Raw genomic sequence first — 13,799 nt, 5'->3', positions numbered from 1 at the left:
CTTTGCTGGGAAATTGCTTTGGCCAACGGTGTTTTTCCCTGCCTCCACTTCTTCATCTTCTCTTCTTCTTCTTCAACTTACTTTGCTTTCATTTTTGCTGGCGCTTTTCGCGCCGCTTTCCCGCTTTGCTGCCACTGTGTTGTTCCGAAAAGAAACGCGGTCTTTGACAGCTCTCTGGGTAAAGCGCGCACCTGCGAATTTGCCATAAATTAGGCCCCCAGACTGGTATGCGAATGTGCGATATTGCCATGGCCAACAGATATTTCGGCACTCAATGCCAAGGCGGGAGTGGCAGCAGCAACCAGCGAAAAAACGCGCCAAACCTCAAGCCGCCAACAGTGAAAACTCCTGAGAGGGCCAACATTTTAATTGCTTGCCTTTGGGGGCTTCAGAAATCATTAAAGGCGTCGTCCCGTTCTTGCATAGAGAAAAGTTTTTGAGGCTTGTATTTTGACATTTTGCATAAGTACTGAACTAAAATTTCTTCTGAGGGAAGACTCTTTTGTCGTGTCATATTTTGCGAGCGTTTATTTAAGATCATTTAAGATTGCGATCCTGCTATTAGAATCGCATAGAAAGCTTTATCATTGGTCATGGAACATTTTCTATATGTTCTTGTAAAGCTAATGGATAATTGTTGCACAAAATGAATTTGTGGTAGCATAAACCGAGGACACATTATTCCAGGATGGAATTAGTCGCCCAAACCTGTCGTGGGCCGTGTTAAGTTATTTTGCAGCTGTCCCGGATTACCCTGTTTGTATAACTCAGACTATAAGTACATATATTTATTTCAAATGAACTTTCAGCTTTCTTTTATACTAATTGTTCTCTTTATAAGGTTAATTATCCTGTGTCCACTGTTTCTATATGGTTTGTTCTATCTCCTCGTCATTCGGTCAGTCGGAAAGTCGTAGTCTGGGTCTGTCTGTGGGATGCGTATTCCTCCACCTCCCCGAAATAACAAATCCTCGTATCCACAGCCTCCCCCCGCTGGTTTGTGTGTGTGTATTTTGTGGTTGCTACTGCTCTCCCCTTCAATTGGCCATCCACGGATTTTGTGCTCTATTTACCTACCTTATAAAAACACAATTTATTGCTGCCTTAACGGTTTCGCTTCCCTTTGTGTGCGGCTACAGTTTCAGTTTGCCATCATTTCTTTTTCCTCTCTCGTTTTCTCTTTATTCCCCGCCGCTGCTTTGTTTTGTTTCATTCCAACTTAGCCTTTCTGCTTTCTCTCTCTGTTTTCTGTTCTGTATTGTGGTTCTTGTTGCTGTTTCACGAGTAGTGCTGGGACTTTCCTGTTATTGGCTTTTTGTATAAACTTTTTACCATCAGTGACATCAGCAGGCTGGAGCTGGAGCAGGAGCAGGAGCATGAGCCGCTCCGGAGAGCCACTCAGAGACTGGCCGGGACATACTCGCAATTTTGTAGTTGTTTGGCCTTGTTCGCCTTTCGAATCAATAAAGCAGCCACACAATCGAGTGAAACGTCTAAATAATTGAAGGAAAAAGCCCTGACCAAGCAGGTTTTCCCCGTGCGCAAAGCCCCCATGCGAATGGGAATGGGAACGGGATTTTCTCCTGCTGCGCCCCTCCCCCACCCCACTCACTTTTTGTATGCATATCAGAAACTGTAAAAAATATTCTCGCAAATAATTCAGTTACCACTTTCACTCACCCAGCTGCATAGTTCTGTATTTTCGGGCATATCTCTCGCTGGCTATGAAAACTTTCCGAGCCGCTTCCATTTCTGACCGGGAAAATCTACCAGCGGTTATGTTACGTTACTGGTATCCCCTGAAAATTCCTCTTCACTTTGCGGTCACGTTCCTAACTCTGGTGCAGGGTGCAAAAGTTTTGAATTTACGATGGGCCGCATCCGGATAGCCCCCAAAAAGCTTAAAGCCAGAGCCCTGGCACAACTCTCGGATGGCAGAGGAGTCGTCACCCGCTGTGGATGTTAATCCGTGATAAATGGCAAAGTGCGGATCCATCCAGTCTTCAGACGCCATGACTTCTCACTTAATTGTGCAATCAAATCAATGCCACTTTAAGCGTTCATTTTTGTCCATTAGTGGACTAATTGGGTTGATCAACTTTATCGAGGCGAAGCGTCAAGTTTTCTTTATGGACTCCCATGATATTTTGGACATGGGCATGGGTATGGGTTGGCATCGGGGGTGTCTATTAACTTCGATGGCAATGTGTTTTAATTAGTTTCCGAAGCCACTCAGTGCTCAAGTGGCAAGCTTTTGCGGCATTGCATGCCGCACACATTTTCCAGCCAAATGAGCGCACGTTTTTGTGAAGCAGCAGCAGCATTTACCTGAATAATGAGTTTTCCATACCACCCCCATGCCACTCGCAGGCGAACACTCAGAGCCATACACACCTGCATGTGGCTGGCATGCATTTTGGCACAAAAAACAAAAAAAAAAGGAAACAAGCTCCTGGATTCTCTACTGTGTGGCTGGCTGCACCGCACGAGGCGACAGCCTTCAACATTTGCTGGCCATTCGGAGGCGTCGTACCGGAAAGGAATGCCATTAAAAACGCAATAAAAAATCCGAGAAAAAAAAGCATACGAATACAACAAAAGCTCGAAAAGTAAAAAAAGCAGTGTAAGAATGAAATCCCCAATGAAAGCAATGGGAAATACACATATAAAACGAGCCAGAGAGCGGCGGAGAGAGAGAGAGAAAGAGAGTGGTCACATGCTGAAGAAGTGCTCGCACGGGTTATGGGGGGATAAGAGTAGTATGTCAACCTCTGCAGAATATGTCTGTATGTCTAAATGTCTGCGTGTGAGTAGTTGTTTGAGAGTGTGCCAGTGAGTGTGTGTGGGCAAGTCTGGCGGCGTAAATAGCCAAGGTGGAAAAATCGATATAAAATGAATACGGCAACATTTGGTGGGCCTCACCAAAAAAGAAAAAAAGCATAACAAAAATGAAGAAAATCCCAACTTGAGACAGTTACGGAATGGGTTTTTTAGCCCCAGCGTGGAACGTGTAAAAAATAAACGGAAAACTTTTTTTTTTGCACGCACAACCAAAGAGCCACATTACCACGAAACAGTCACACACTCGCAGAAAGGCAAAGAGGCAGAGGCAGGAGCACACACACACGCAACAACCACAGAAAGAAAACAAGAAAAAAATATGAAATTGAGAAACCAAAGCAAAGGGCGATTTTAAGGAGCCAAGCAAGAGGGAATGGAAAATTGCCAAACAAATGTATATATGTACATACATATCCAAGTAGTAGAAAATTGGCTGTCGCAGCGATTGATAGGATACACCATCATGGCATGGAGTGATGTGGCTGTTGATGCCAGTGGCCAAGTGTCGCTCCACTAAGCTGAATATTCAACCCAGACACATTTTGTGGTGGCAGCATCAACAGAATTATTGTTTACTCATAAAGTTTGGAACTTGCATTAATTTGCCTTCATTGCAAACAACTCAAATTTAGTTTGAAGCTAATGATCGGCAGCTTAGGTGAGCTTAACTATCCTCTCTGCCCACTGTCTCTATCCCTCTCAGTCTCTCTCTCTCTTTGTCGTTCCTACCGAAAGATGCGCCATCAGAGTGACATGCCCCAGTTGAGTCGCATGGCATATAGCATATACATACATATATACCATCTATTTATATACATATAAATAGCAAATATATAAAAGCACAGGAGGCAGAGTATCATATTCAGGAGCAGCAGCAGTGGCAGTGGCAACTGCAGTGTGAAGAACTGCAATGCTTGCCCCCCTAAGTAGGCTAGACAATCCACTAAAAATCAGCTCCAGCTCCAGTGCAAAAGAGTTGGCAATAGAGAGCAGATGAAAGATAGAATGGACATGCGTCTGATCCATGCTAAGGCATTTCCACGCTGACTTTTCTCCTACCTGACATTTCAATTTTCAATCGGCTGAAAGGAAAAATAAATAATCCCAAAAATCTTTTTGTCTATCCGTTTTTGATTTCGATTTTTTCCACAAAACTGCGAGTAGGAAGGAGGATTACGTCTGACTGTTCTGTGTTTGGATGGTTACGGGTACGGGCACGGGCACGGGCACAGTCTCTACTCTGCCAAATTGTCGACATATTGATTTCTAATTACTTGGCCACACAGTTCGTGTATACATATGTACAGACATAGATATGTATGTTTGGCTTAAGGTAGGACCGCCAGGTGGCATGCCTCTGGACGGAGGGTGGACGTGGAAGTGGTTGGGGTTTGATACCACACCGAAATTGAGGGCTTTGTCTATTTGTTGTGGCGTCGTTGCCATGGCGGTCCCTATTGATTTTACTACTGCCATGAATCATGGAGCCGAGGGAGCCCATGGGCCACGGCCCAGGCCCATGCCCACACCCAATGGGCAATACCCACCGCTGAGCTGATTGCTCCTTGCCGCTATGTTCCATTTGCCCATTGCGTGTTTTGCAATTTGTGGTTATATTATAATGACCACTTGATTTGCTTTTGGCTTCGCCTCCACTTTTGGGCAACGTTTACTAATTGCGCGCTTGTGTCGCCTGTTTGTTTGTGTTTTTGTGTGTGTGTATTTTCCAGAGCAGCAGAAGGAGCAGCAGTAGCAGCAGTAGCAGCAGCAGCTGAGACCGAGGCCGAGCAACAGTCGCAGTGGCAACGTCGAGACGCATGCACGCTCAATGCTCGCCGCTGGCTGATGGCCAAAGTCGGATTCGGAATCAGAATCAGCAACGAAACTGGGACTCCAGTCTGAACTGAACTGAAGTGAGGTGCCTGCCACCCGTCCCATCCCATCCCGCATAGCCACAGAAAAGAGAAGCGCACATATCAGCAGGCATTGCGAGCCATTGAGCACACCTGTGGACCACTGCCAACCGACGAGAGGAGACGAAAGGAGAGCAAGGAGCGAGCACCATGTCCACTTCAAAGCATCAACACCATCATTATCGAGCGGGGTTCGTGTGGCTCCTGCTACTCTCGACTGCCAGCGCCACTGTCAGTGCCATTGTGGAGCCAGAGGAGGCGGCCTTCCAAGGTGCGTATGAAATTTGGATCTGTTAACCCACTACCACTACCACCCCTCACCCCATCCCTCCCCACATTCCTGTGCATGTGTCTAATTGCGGAAATTCTGGTATTCGATATCGGCATTTCAAATTTGAAGAGAGCCCTGGAGAGGAGAGGACTGAAGTGGAGGGCTCTGCGCCCTGACATATCAATAGGCGATGTCCCCATTGTGTGACCAGAACCCCGGCCTTTGACATTAATGAGCAACTTAATTATGCGTGCGGTACATGCATAGAAAGGGACAGACAGCGAAATACAGAGAGAGATGGCGTGAATGTTATGCAATTGGAAGTTTTACGAATTGACGAATTTTCAGTCACGTTTTGGGAATGACATCAACAGTTGATGGGCCGATTCTGAAGCTGAAGCTGATGATGATGTGTGCTGCTGACACTTCGATTTCAATTGCATACAAAATGCGATTTTTCAATTTAAATTTGAATACCCAATGCACATGGCAGAGGCAGCAAGCAGAGATGGAGTGACAGGAACCAGGGACGAGACTGTCCATTGTGTGTGTGTGTGTGGTGTGTGTGTGTGTGTGTGTGCATATGCAAATGTGTGTGCTGTATGCTCCAGTGTCCAGTGCACTTTAATCGTCCCCACAGTTGCTTAATCAACTAGCAAGTCTGCATGCATGCATGAGCTTGTGTCTCCATGCTCAATGCCCCACGCCCCATGCGACTGGCTCTCCTGGTGGCACTTTAACAGAGTAGCTGACGTGTTCGTGGCTTCCGTCTCCATCTTCAGCTGCCTCACCACTTTGGAATGGGTTTTGTGTGAGTGTTTGTGTTTGTGTTTCTGTGTGTTTTTGTGCCAGTTCGTTCCATTTAATACAATGTATGACGTAAGAGGCAGGGCCACTCGGGCGTATGCGTAATGCCAGTAATGTTTTACTTTTCTTTCCGCCTCAGAGAGAGGCGTTGGAAGCCCCGTTTTCGGTGTCAAGTGAAATGCATTTGCCTCTGATTTTGCCACTGCAAGAGATTTGCATTCAAATTACACACGAATCGAACAGAGGGCCCAATCCTTTTGCTCCTTGGCTCAAATATCTATCGAAAACGCACACCACCACACAACCCAGTTATTTAAGTAGATGCTTGTGTGTGTGTGTGTAAGGGCTCAACAGTTGGAGTGCTGGGCAGAAGGGCCCACTGAAATGTTGCCAGTGCTAGGCAGTAAATTACCAAAAGCGTATGCCTTGAGCAGAGACCAGGAACCAGACCACCAGACCATGCCAGGCCCAAAGTCCTTAAAGCTTATTAGAATTTATTGCGGACACGTCGGTCACACCCAGAGAAGGACCCACCCATACACCCATCACAGCCATAGACCTGGACCTGGACACGCAGGACACTCAACTCGAAATAAAATGGACTGAAATTATGAACTGGATGGACTATGGCTCGACCAGCAACACGCCCTAGACCCATAAGAGCGCCTCCCTATCAGTGCATCTACCACATACATACTCGTACATATGTACATGTGTAGTTGGACCACGGCTCACCCCAAATGCTAATGACTGTTCTCTCCCTCCCCTCTTCTAATTCCCTTTACAGGTCGCTGCGGCCACACCAGTCCCTGCGAGCAGCTCTGCTATGAGATCCACGACGGGATGTACGAGTGCGACTGCATCGAGGGCTATGAGCTGAACAAGAACGGGTACAGCTGTCAAGGTGCGTTGGGTGACCGAACCCCCTTGATCCACAAATTGATTTGCCTTTTCAGTTATTGTCCGGGAAGTGTCCCCGCCGTAATGGATGGGAAACTCTATCGAATCGGGCAGTCTGTTTTATGCCGTTTGTTATTCTGTGTTATTATTTACTCTCATTCATTTCTTTTTGGTGAATTATTATTATTATTATTTTGAAATTGCTCAGCCGGATAATCCAATAGTTGGGGCCATGGCAAATTGATATTGTTGCCTGCCGCCCTCCCTGCTCCCCGCTGGCGTATATTTTCCATTTAATTTTCGACAGTTTTGCAACAATTGCTTTATGACAGGTAGTTTTGCCACAATTGCCACAACATGGTGGCAAATAAATATGGGAAACACGAGCTGCAAAATAACCCAAAAATTAACAAAGAAGTTTACAATTTAGAAGGGCGAGAGGGGCTATAGATAAATATCATTCAGGCTATTGCTGCATTTGACACAGGGAGATAATTCTAGAGTTTGTAATTAAATTTAAATTGTTTAGTATTAGGTATAAAATATCTGTAAGGGATTAACGAATCTCTTCTGTTAAAAAACTAGTTTCATTTCTCATTATTTGTTGTTGAATTTTTGTAACTAATTTCCCCACTTTGCAGTTATTAATTCCACAGGCAACGGATCCGATGGCCGTGGCAAGTCCGACGAGGATGTCCTGTATCAGAAGGGAGCCTCGTTCAGCGCAAAGCTGGCCAACGATGACAGCAAACTGATGTCCCAGGCGGTGTATGCCGCCGGAGATGGCCCCGGTGCTGCAGGGAATGGGAACGGAGTAGATGAGTCCGAAGCGGATGGCGATAGCTACGACTACAGCGAGGGCGATGACAGCACTTTGAGGCTGCAGGAGCGACAGCAGCAGCAACAGAAAGTCAATTCAAACGATTATTACATATCAGCGGAGAGCATCAATTTCAATTCTGAGGGCGATGGCCCCGAGCCGGATGTGGGCGATTTTAAAGTGGCCAGCACGGCGAGCACAACCACAATCAGTACCACCGCAGCGCCTAAAACCAAAACCAAAACCAGCACCTGGTCCAGCACAACCACAACAGGAGCCCCAGCCCAACCAACGGCAGACAGTGGCAATGGCCAGAGCCAACTGGACATGGACTATGGGGTGGGCAATGGTGCGGATGGTGGGGATGACTACTATAGCTACAAGTCCGACATGTCCATCTACGACGATGTCAACAATAATCAATTAAATTTAAGACGGAACAGCAACAGCAACAGCAACAGCAAATCGCAAACATATCAGACGACAAGCAATACGAATAGGAACTCCGGCAAGAACAGGAATCGCAAGACCAACAGCAACAGCAACAGCAACAGCAAAGTTCAAATGCATATCACGAGGATGTACACTAATCGGAGCAACATATCAGAAACGAATGTAGGAGTAGCAGCAAATACGGGAACATCAGCGGAGGCAGCAGCTACCAGCACTAGCAGGTGGGTGGGGAAGCTGCTTCTTTGTATCAAAGCTTATTGAATGACTCATTTTGAATACCTTTCCGAACAGCAGTTCCAGTTGCAATCTGGATTGTGGAGCCGATGGCATCTGTGCCTTGGAGGCAACCGCCGCCAGCTCCCGCTGCCTGTGTCCCTTTGGCAAGACAGGCAATGGCTGCCAGGATGGTAAGAGATGGTTTCCCTCTTATTGGGGATATTAAATGCAGCTGATGTTCATTGCCTTTCCACTATCCTCCATAGATATACGCGCAAATGTGCCGCGCTTTGCCAAGCGCTCCTGGCTGGCATTTGCCGCACTTCATGGCGCTTACAAGCACGTCCAGCTGCGCGTAGAGTTCCGTCCAGAGTCCTTTGATGGCATCATATTGCTGAGCGGCGAGCGGGACGATCTAACTGGGGACTTCATGGCCCTGCTGCTTAATAAGGGATTCGTGGAGTTCTGGTTCGACTGCGGCTCGGGCGTGGGCAGCGTACGGTCGCGGGAGACTATCATGCTGAACGAATGGAACTCGGTGATCATCTATCGGCATCGCTGGGATGCCTGGCTGGTGCTCAATCACGGCACCAAGGTCCAGGGCAGATCGAATGTGAGTGGAGTGAATCCCAGAGTTACCTTTCTTATTGATGAGTTAATTCTTTGCCTTCAGGGATTATTCTCGCGCATCACCTTCCGTGAGCCTGTCTTCCTGGGTGGCATTGGCAACATCACGGGCCTGGCCAAGCGCCTGCCCCTGGCGGAGGGTTTCTCCGGCTGCATTCGACGCTTTGTGGCCAACGAGCACGACTACAAGTTCACCGAACATCCGCTGGGCGATGTCATCAATGGCTTCGACATACGTGAGTGTTTGACAGTCATTTAGGGGTTCCTTTTGCTCAACTCATTGTCTGTAAACAACACAGAGGACTGCTCCACGGACAAGTGTGTGCGCTATCCCTGCCAGCATGGTGGCAAGTGCCTGCCCTCGGACCAGGGAGCCGTCTGTCTCTGTCCCATTGGATATGTCGGGGATCTCTGCGAGATTCGCATGGATCTGCAGGTGAGTTTCATTGTGTTCTTCTGAAGGAAACATTTCTTCATATAATATGGTCATAGGTTCCCGCCTTCAATGGCTCGTCGTTCCTTCGCTATGCGCCGCTCGGCGACAGCGCATTGATCTGGCTGGAGCTGAAGGTGATCCTGAAGCCGGAACAGGCGGATGGCCTCATCCTGTACTCGGGCCCAGAGCAGCGAGGCGACTTCATTGCCCTCTACCTGAACGATGGCTTTGTGGAGTTTGCCTTTGACTTGGGCAGTGGACCCGCAGTGGTGCGGTAAGTGAATGATTAGTGAATGCTTAGCCGCCAAAGGTTTACTCATTTCGTTCGTTTCCCCTTTCTCAGGAGTGAGTACTCCATCAGCACGGGACAGTGGCACACCATCAAGATCTCTCGGACTGCTCGCTTGGCAGTGCTCAAGGTGAGCGTCGTAGAAATTCCCATAGATTTAATGGCATTTATAACTTTGGTCCTCATTCCACAGATCGATCAGCACCAGGAGGTCATGACCATATCCTCGAATGGCTTCTGGCACTTGTCCCTGGAGCAGAATCTGTTTGTGGGCGGCGTCAACCACGTGGACCGCCTGCCGCTGGACCTCAAGTACAAGCCATTCTTTGTGGGATGCATTCAAAGGGTAAGTGAGCTTGATTCCCATACAAATTCCACACTCTAATGTACTCGTTTCCCTGCGCCACAGATTGATATCAATGGCCACTCGCTGGGCATTGTGTCTGAGGCGCTGGGGGCAGCAACATTGGCAACTGCCCCCACGCCTGTGTGGCCCGCCCGTGCGGACCCCTGGCGGAGTGCGTGCCGCAAATGGAGAGCTACGAGTGCCGCTGCAGCATCTACAACGAGCGCTGCAACAAGGCCGCCGAAGTGCCGCCCGAGCTGCTGCCGGAGCTGGCTTTACACAAATCTAAGGCACTCGAGACCAAGCACAATAGAGAAAGAGAACGAGAACGAGAACCAGAGGAGGCCGTGGCCAAGAAAGTCTCGGTCGTGGCGCACAAGAAGCACTCGAAGAAGCGCAAGAATTTGCATAAGCCACCTGCCACCACCACTGCTGCCACTACCACAACAACCACAAGCACAAGCACAACCACAGCCAGGCCCCCATCCACAGCTCCACTGTCGACGGATGATGAGGAAGCCACAGCAGGGGCTCTTAGCAATGAGGAAATCGAAGATGATATCATATTCCGCTTTGTGCAGCAGCAGCAGCAGCAGCAGCAGAACCAGCAGGAGCAGCAGCCACAGCAGCTGATGCCAGGGAAGAGACAACCGCAGACGCCTTCTCCTTCTTCACATTCCCAGCCAGCCCCACCGCCACCCCCAACTCCAGCTGCTATGGCCACGGCCAAGCACTCGGGCAAGCTTCAAGTGAGCAAGCACGAGCACCACCAGAAGCCAAATGCAGCCTTTGCCCACAAACTGAGCCGCCTGCCCACCCACTATGAAAGTTTCCAGACGAATCCGGACAGCGACATTCTCACCTTTGATGATAACAACGACTGGGTGGCCAGCCTGCAGCAGCAGGAGTATGCCGATGCCATGGCAACCAGCAGTCAGAGCAGTCAGAGCAGCAAGAGCAGCAAGAGCATCCAGGGTGGTCCGGTTGTGTCGGCGGAGGATGACAGCAATGCCTTTGTCTTTGACGAGTCCCTTTTCGATGCCTCGGACGGGACCGAGGACTACCAGCGGAAGCAGCTGAACGAGGACATGAAGCGCATCATGTCCAACTCGAACACGCACAGCAGCCACAAAAAGGCAGAGCCCGAAGTGCTGGCCCCACCTGCACCCAGCGGGGTTTCCTCAAGCGAGACAGCGCAGTACAGTGAGGACTACAACGACGACGACAACGATGAACTGCTGTCGCCAGTGCTGCATTCAGAGCTGGAGGTTCATCTAGAGAGCCATGCCTCCACCACGCCACAGACCCACACGGACTGGAGCCTTCTGAAGAAGTTCGACCTCTCCGCGGAGCACCAGTCGCAGGTGCAGGGAGTTCGCAAGAACTTTGGGGCCTGCTTTGCCGGCGCCGACAGCTATTTCCACTACAACGATGCGGACACCATGAGCCAGATCATTAGCTACAACATTGATTTAAATCTGCGCATCAAGACGCACTCGGAGAACGGCGTCATTCTCTGGACCGGCCGCCAGGGAACGACGGAGGAGCACGACGACTATTTGTCGCTGGGCATTGAAAAGGGGTTCGTACCGAAGAACATTTCTTCCACCGCATGCCGAATTTATCATTCACTTCTTTCGTTTCAGATATTTGCACTTTCGCTATGATTTGGGCTCTGGTGAGGTGGACATTCGCTTCAATGGCACCAAGGTCAGCGATGGCCTGTGGCATCGCGTGAGAGCCATAAGGTAAGGACTAAAGTTGACTGAAGTGCAAGTAAAGGGATAATTAATGATGATTGGTTATCCCATTTCCCTGCAGGAACTCACAGGAGGGCTATCTGGAGGTTGATGGCCGCAAAACGTCCACGCAGCGAGCGCCTGGCAAGCTGCGTCAACTAAATACAGATACTGGCCTATATGTTGGTACGTATTGGAAAGATTCTATTGGATTACCGACTCTGAGGTTATTTATATAAATCAATCATAAATTGAATTGCTCTACTTTAGGTGGAATGCCGGATGTGGCATACTTCACGCATCGGCGCTACTACAGCGGCATTGTGGGCTGCATATCGGAGATTGTGGTGGCTGGGGAGTTGAAGCTGAACTTTGATCCGAGCACCCTGGGAACGGAACACAACGTGGAGACAGGCCTACTATGAAACGCTGCACTAACGCCTCAAGACTTTTGATATCGAATAGTTTAAATGTTATGTTAATCACACAAATGTCCTTTGTCGATTTGTGTTTGTACAAAAATACGCTTTTAAAAGAAACAAAACAGAACGGGGTAGACGCTGAGATTGAGATTGAGGGAAGAGCATTTTTTTACACCAAGAGAAAAGGAGATGAGAGGAGATGATGGGAGATGGAAGTTAAGGAGGATCGAAACTAAATCTAGAGCGTAAAACATACTACATACATACATATTATATACAAACGTATTGAGTATATACAATAGCATACACACATATACATATATATATATATAGATATATATATATATTTAATGAGCAGATGAGATACCAACAAAAAGCAAAACAAAACAAAACAAAGGGCATGCATGCTTCGTATAGAGCCTGTGACTGTCAATACTTCAGAATGGAATAGTTTATATATAACTTTAGCAAAGGGGATTAATGTATATCGAGTGGAGTGTAAATCATATAGAATATGATGATATGATGAGACGTGTCATCGTGTGTGCGGAGTATCGGAGTGTGCGATCATGCCGGAAGTCCATTTAAGGAACGATTAACAATTACGATTAACGAATATCGATAGCGATACTTTAGTGTGTTGAACCGTTACGCTTTACATGCAGAGCTGCCAGCTTTTTTGTACTACACACACACACACCACTCACACACACTGCTGTACACAGACACACACACATGCAAATGCATTATGGCAACACTTTCGTTTTTCGCATTGCTGTACCTAAACAAACAAAGAAACAAACAAAAACTATGAACTGTATAACTGTACATTCTGTACTATTTGGCGCTTCTTGGAAGGTCCTGTCAAACCCCGAACGAATCAAAGAGTGGAGTAGTAGAAGAGGAACATATTAAATGGTAAGTAAATAATGGGTAGCGTGTATTAGTATGTAAGACGGCACACGAAAACACACACAACACACCCACACACACACATGCCTGCCTAAGTAACTTTTATATACAAATATATAATGTAAAACCAATTGTAAGAGACACCAAACCAAAGAATCTTAAGCCATACGTAAGAACACCAAAACACCACAAAGAATAAACACTCAAAAACACACACAGAAACACGCTGAACCAGAAAAGAATGGAAAATATGTGAGCGATTTTTAACAATTTACATACACATATACTCCCATGCAACATACACACATACATACATACAATATAATAACAACAGAACAAAGAACTAAACAAAACAACAACTAGCTAAAGAAAACCAAACCAAAAGATTAAGAAAACAGCAACTTAACAATCCCATAGCGAAATTTGTAACAAAAAGTTTAAAAAGTGCGAGAAAAACTAACTAATCGAATCCGAATAGCCTGTTGAAACAATTTGTAAGTGAGCGAAGAGGGTGCAGTAACAGTAAAGTAAAGTCAAGTTTAGTAAAACAAAAGCAGAAAGCAAAGAGCAGCGAGCAGAGGGAAGAGAAATCGTTTGCATTCTCATCTTATGAGTATGATTTTGTAGCTTAATGGGATAACATCCACGTATGTAGTTATATACACATCATAATACATATGCGTAACTATATATATGACTATGAGAACTATAGAAAACAAATGCGTAACATGAATAAAGAAATCACAACCACCAATCAATGTAAAACTAAATTAAACGACATTCAATGTAGCTTATTTATATGACGGA

General features: G+C 47.1%; 1 protein-coding gene across 1 annotated transcript; it reads left to right on the top strand.

Moving 5' to 3' along the window:
- The first annotated feature begins 4,571 nt into the window (after positions 1-4,571).
- LOC117889715 (pikachurin) lies at positions 4,572-13,420 on the top strand. The gene is given in 15 exon segments (XM_034794136.1): positions 4,572-5,025; positions 6,620-6,736; positions 7,374-8,226; positions 8,297-8,412; positions 8,488-8,834; positions 8,895-9,084; positions 9,148-9,284; positions 9,341-9,558; positions 9,628-9,703; positions 9,767-9,919; positions 9,983-10,022; positions 10,025-11,501; positions 11,566-11,667; positions 11,741-11,844; positions 11,929-13,420. Coding segments are annotated over 15 exon segments (4,206 nt in total). The 5' UTR covers positions 4,572-4,904; the 3' UTR covers positions 12,084-13,420.
- Positions 13,421-13,799: the final 379 nt, after the last annotated feature.

This window comes from Drosophila subobscura, chromosome E, assembly GCF_008121235.1.
Source record: "Drosophila subobscura isolate 14011-0131.10 chromosome E, UCBerk_Dsub_1.0, whole genome shotgun sequence".
Lineage (NCBI taxonomy): Eukaryota > Metazoa > Arthropoda > Insecta > Diptera > Drosophilidae > Drosophila > Drosophila subobscura.
This window is presented reverse-complemented; position numbering and strand designations above follow the sequence as displayed.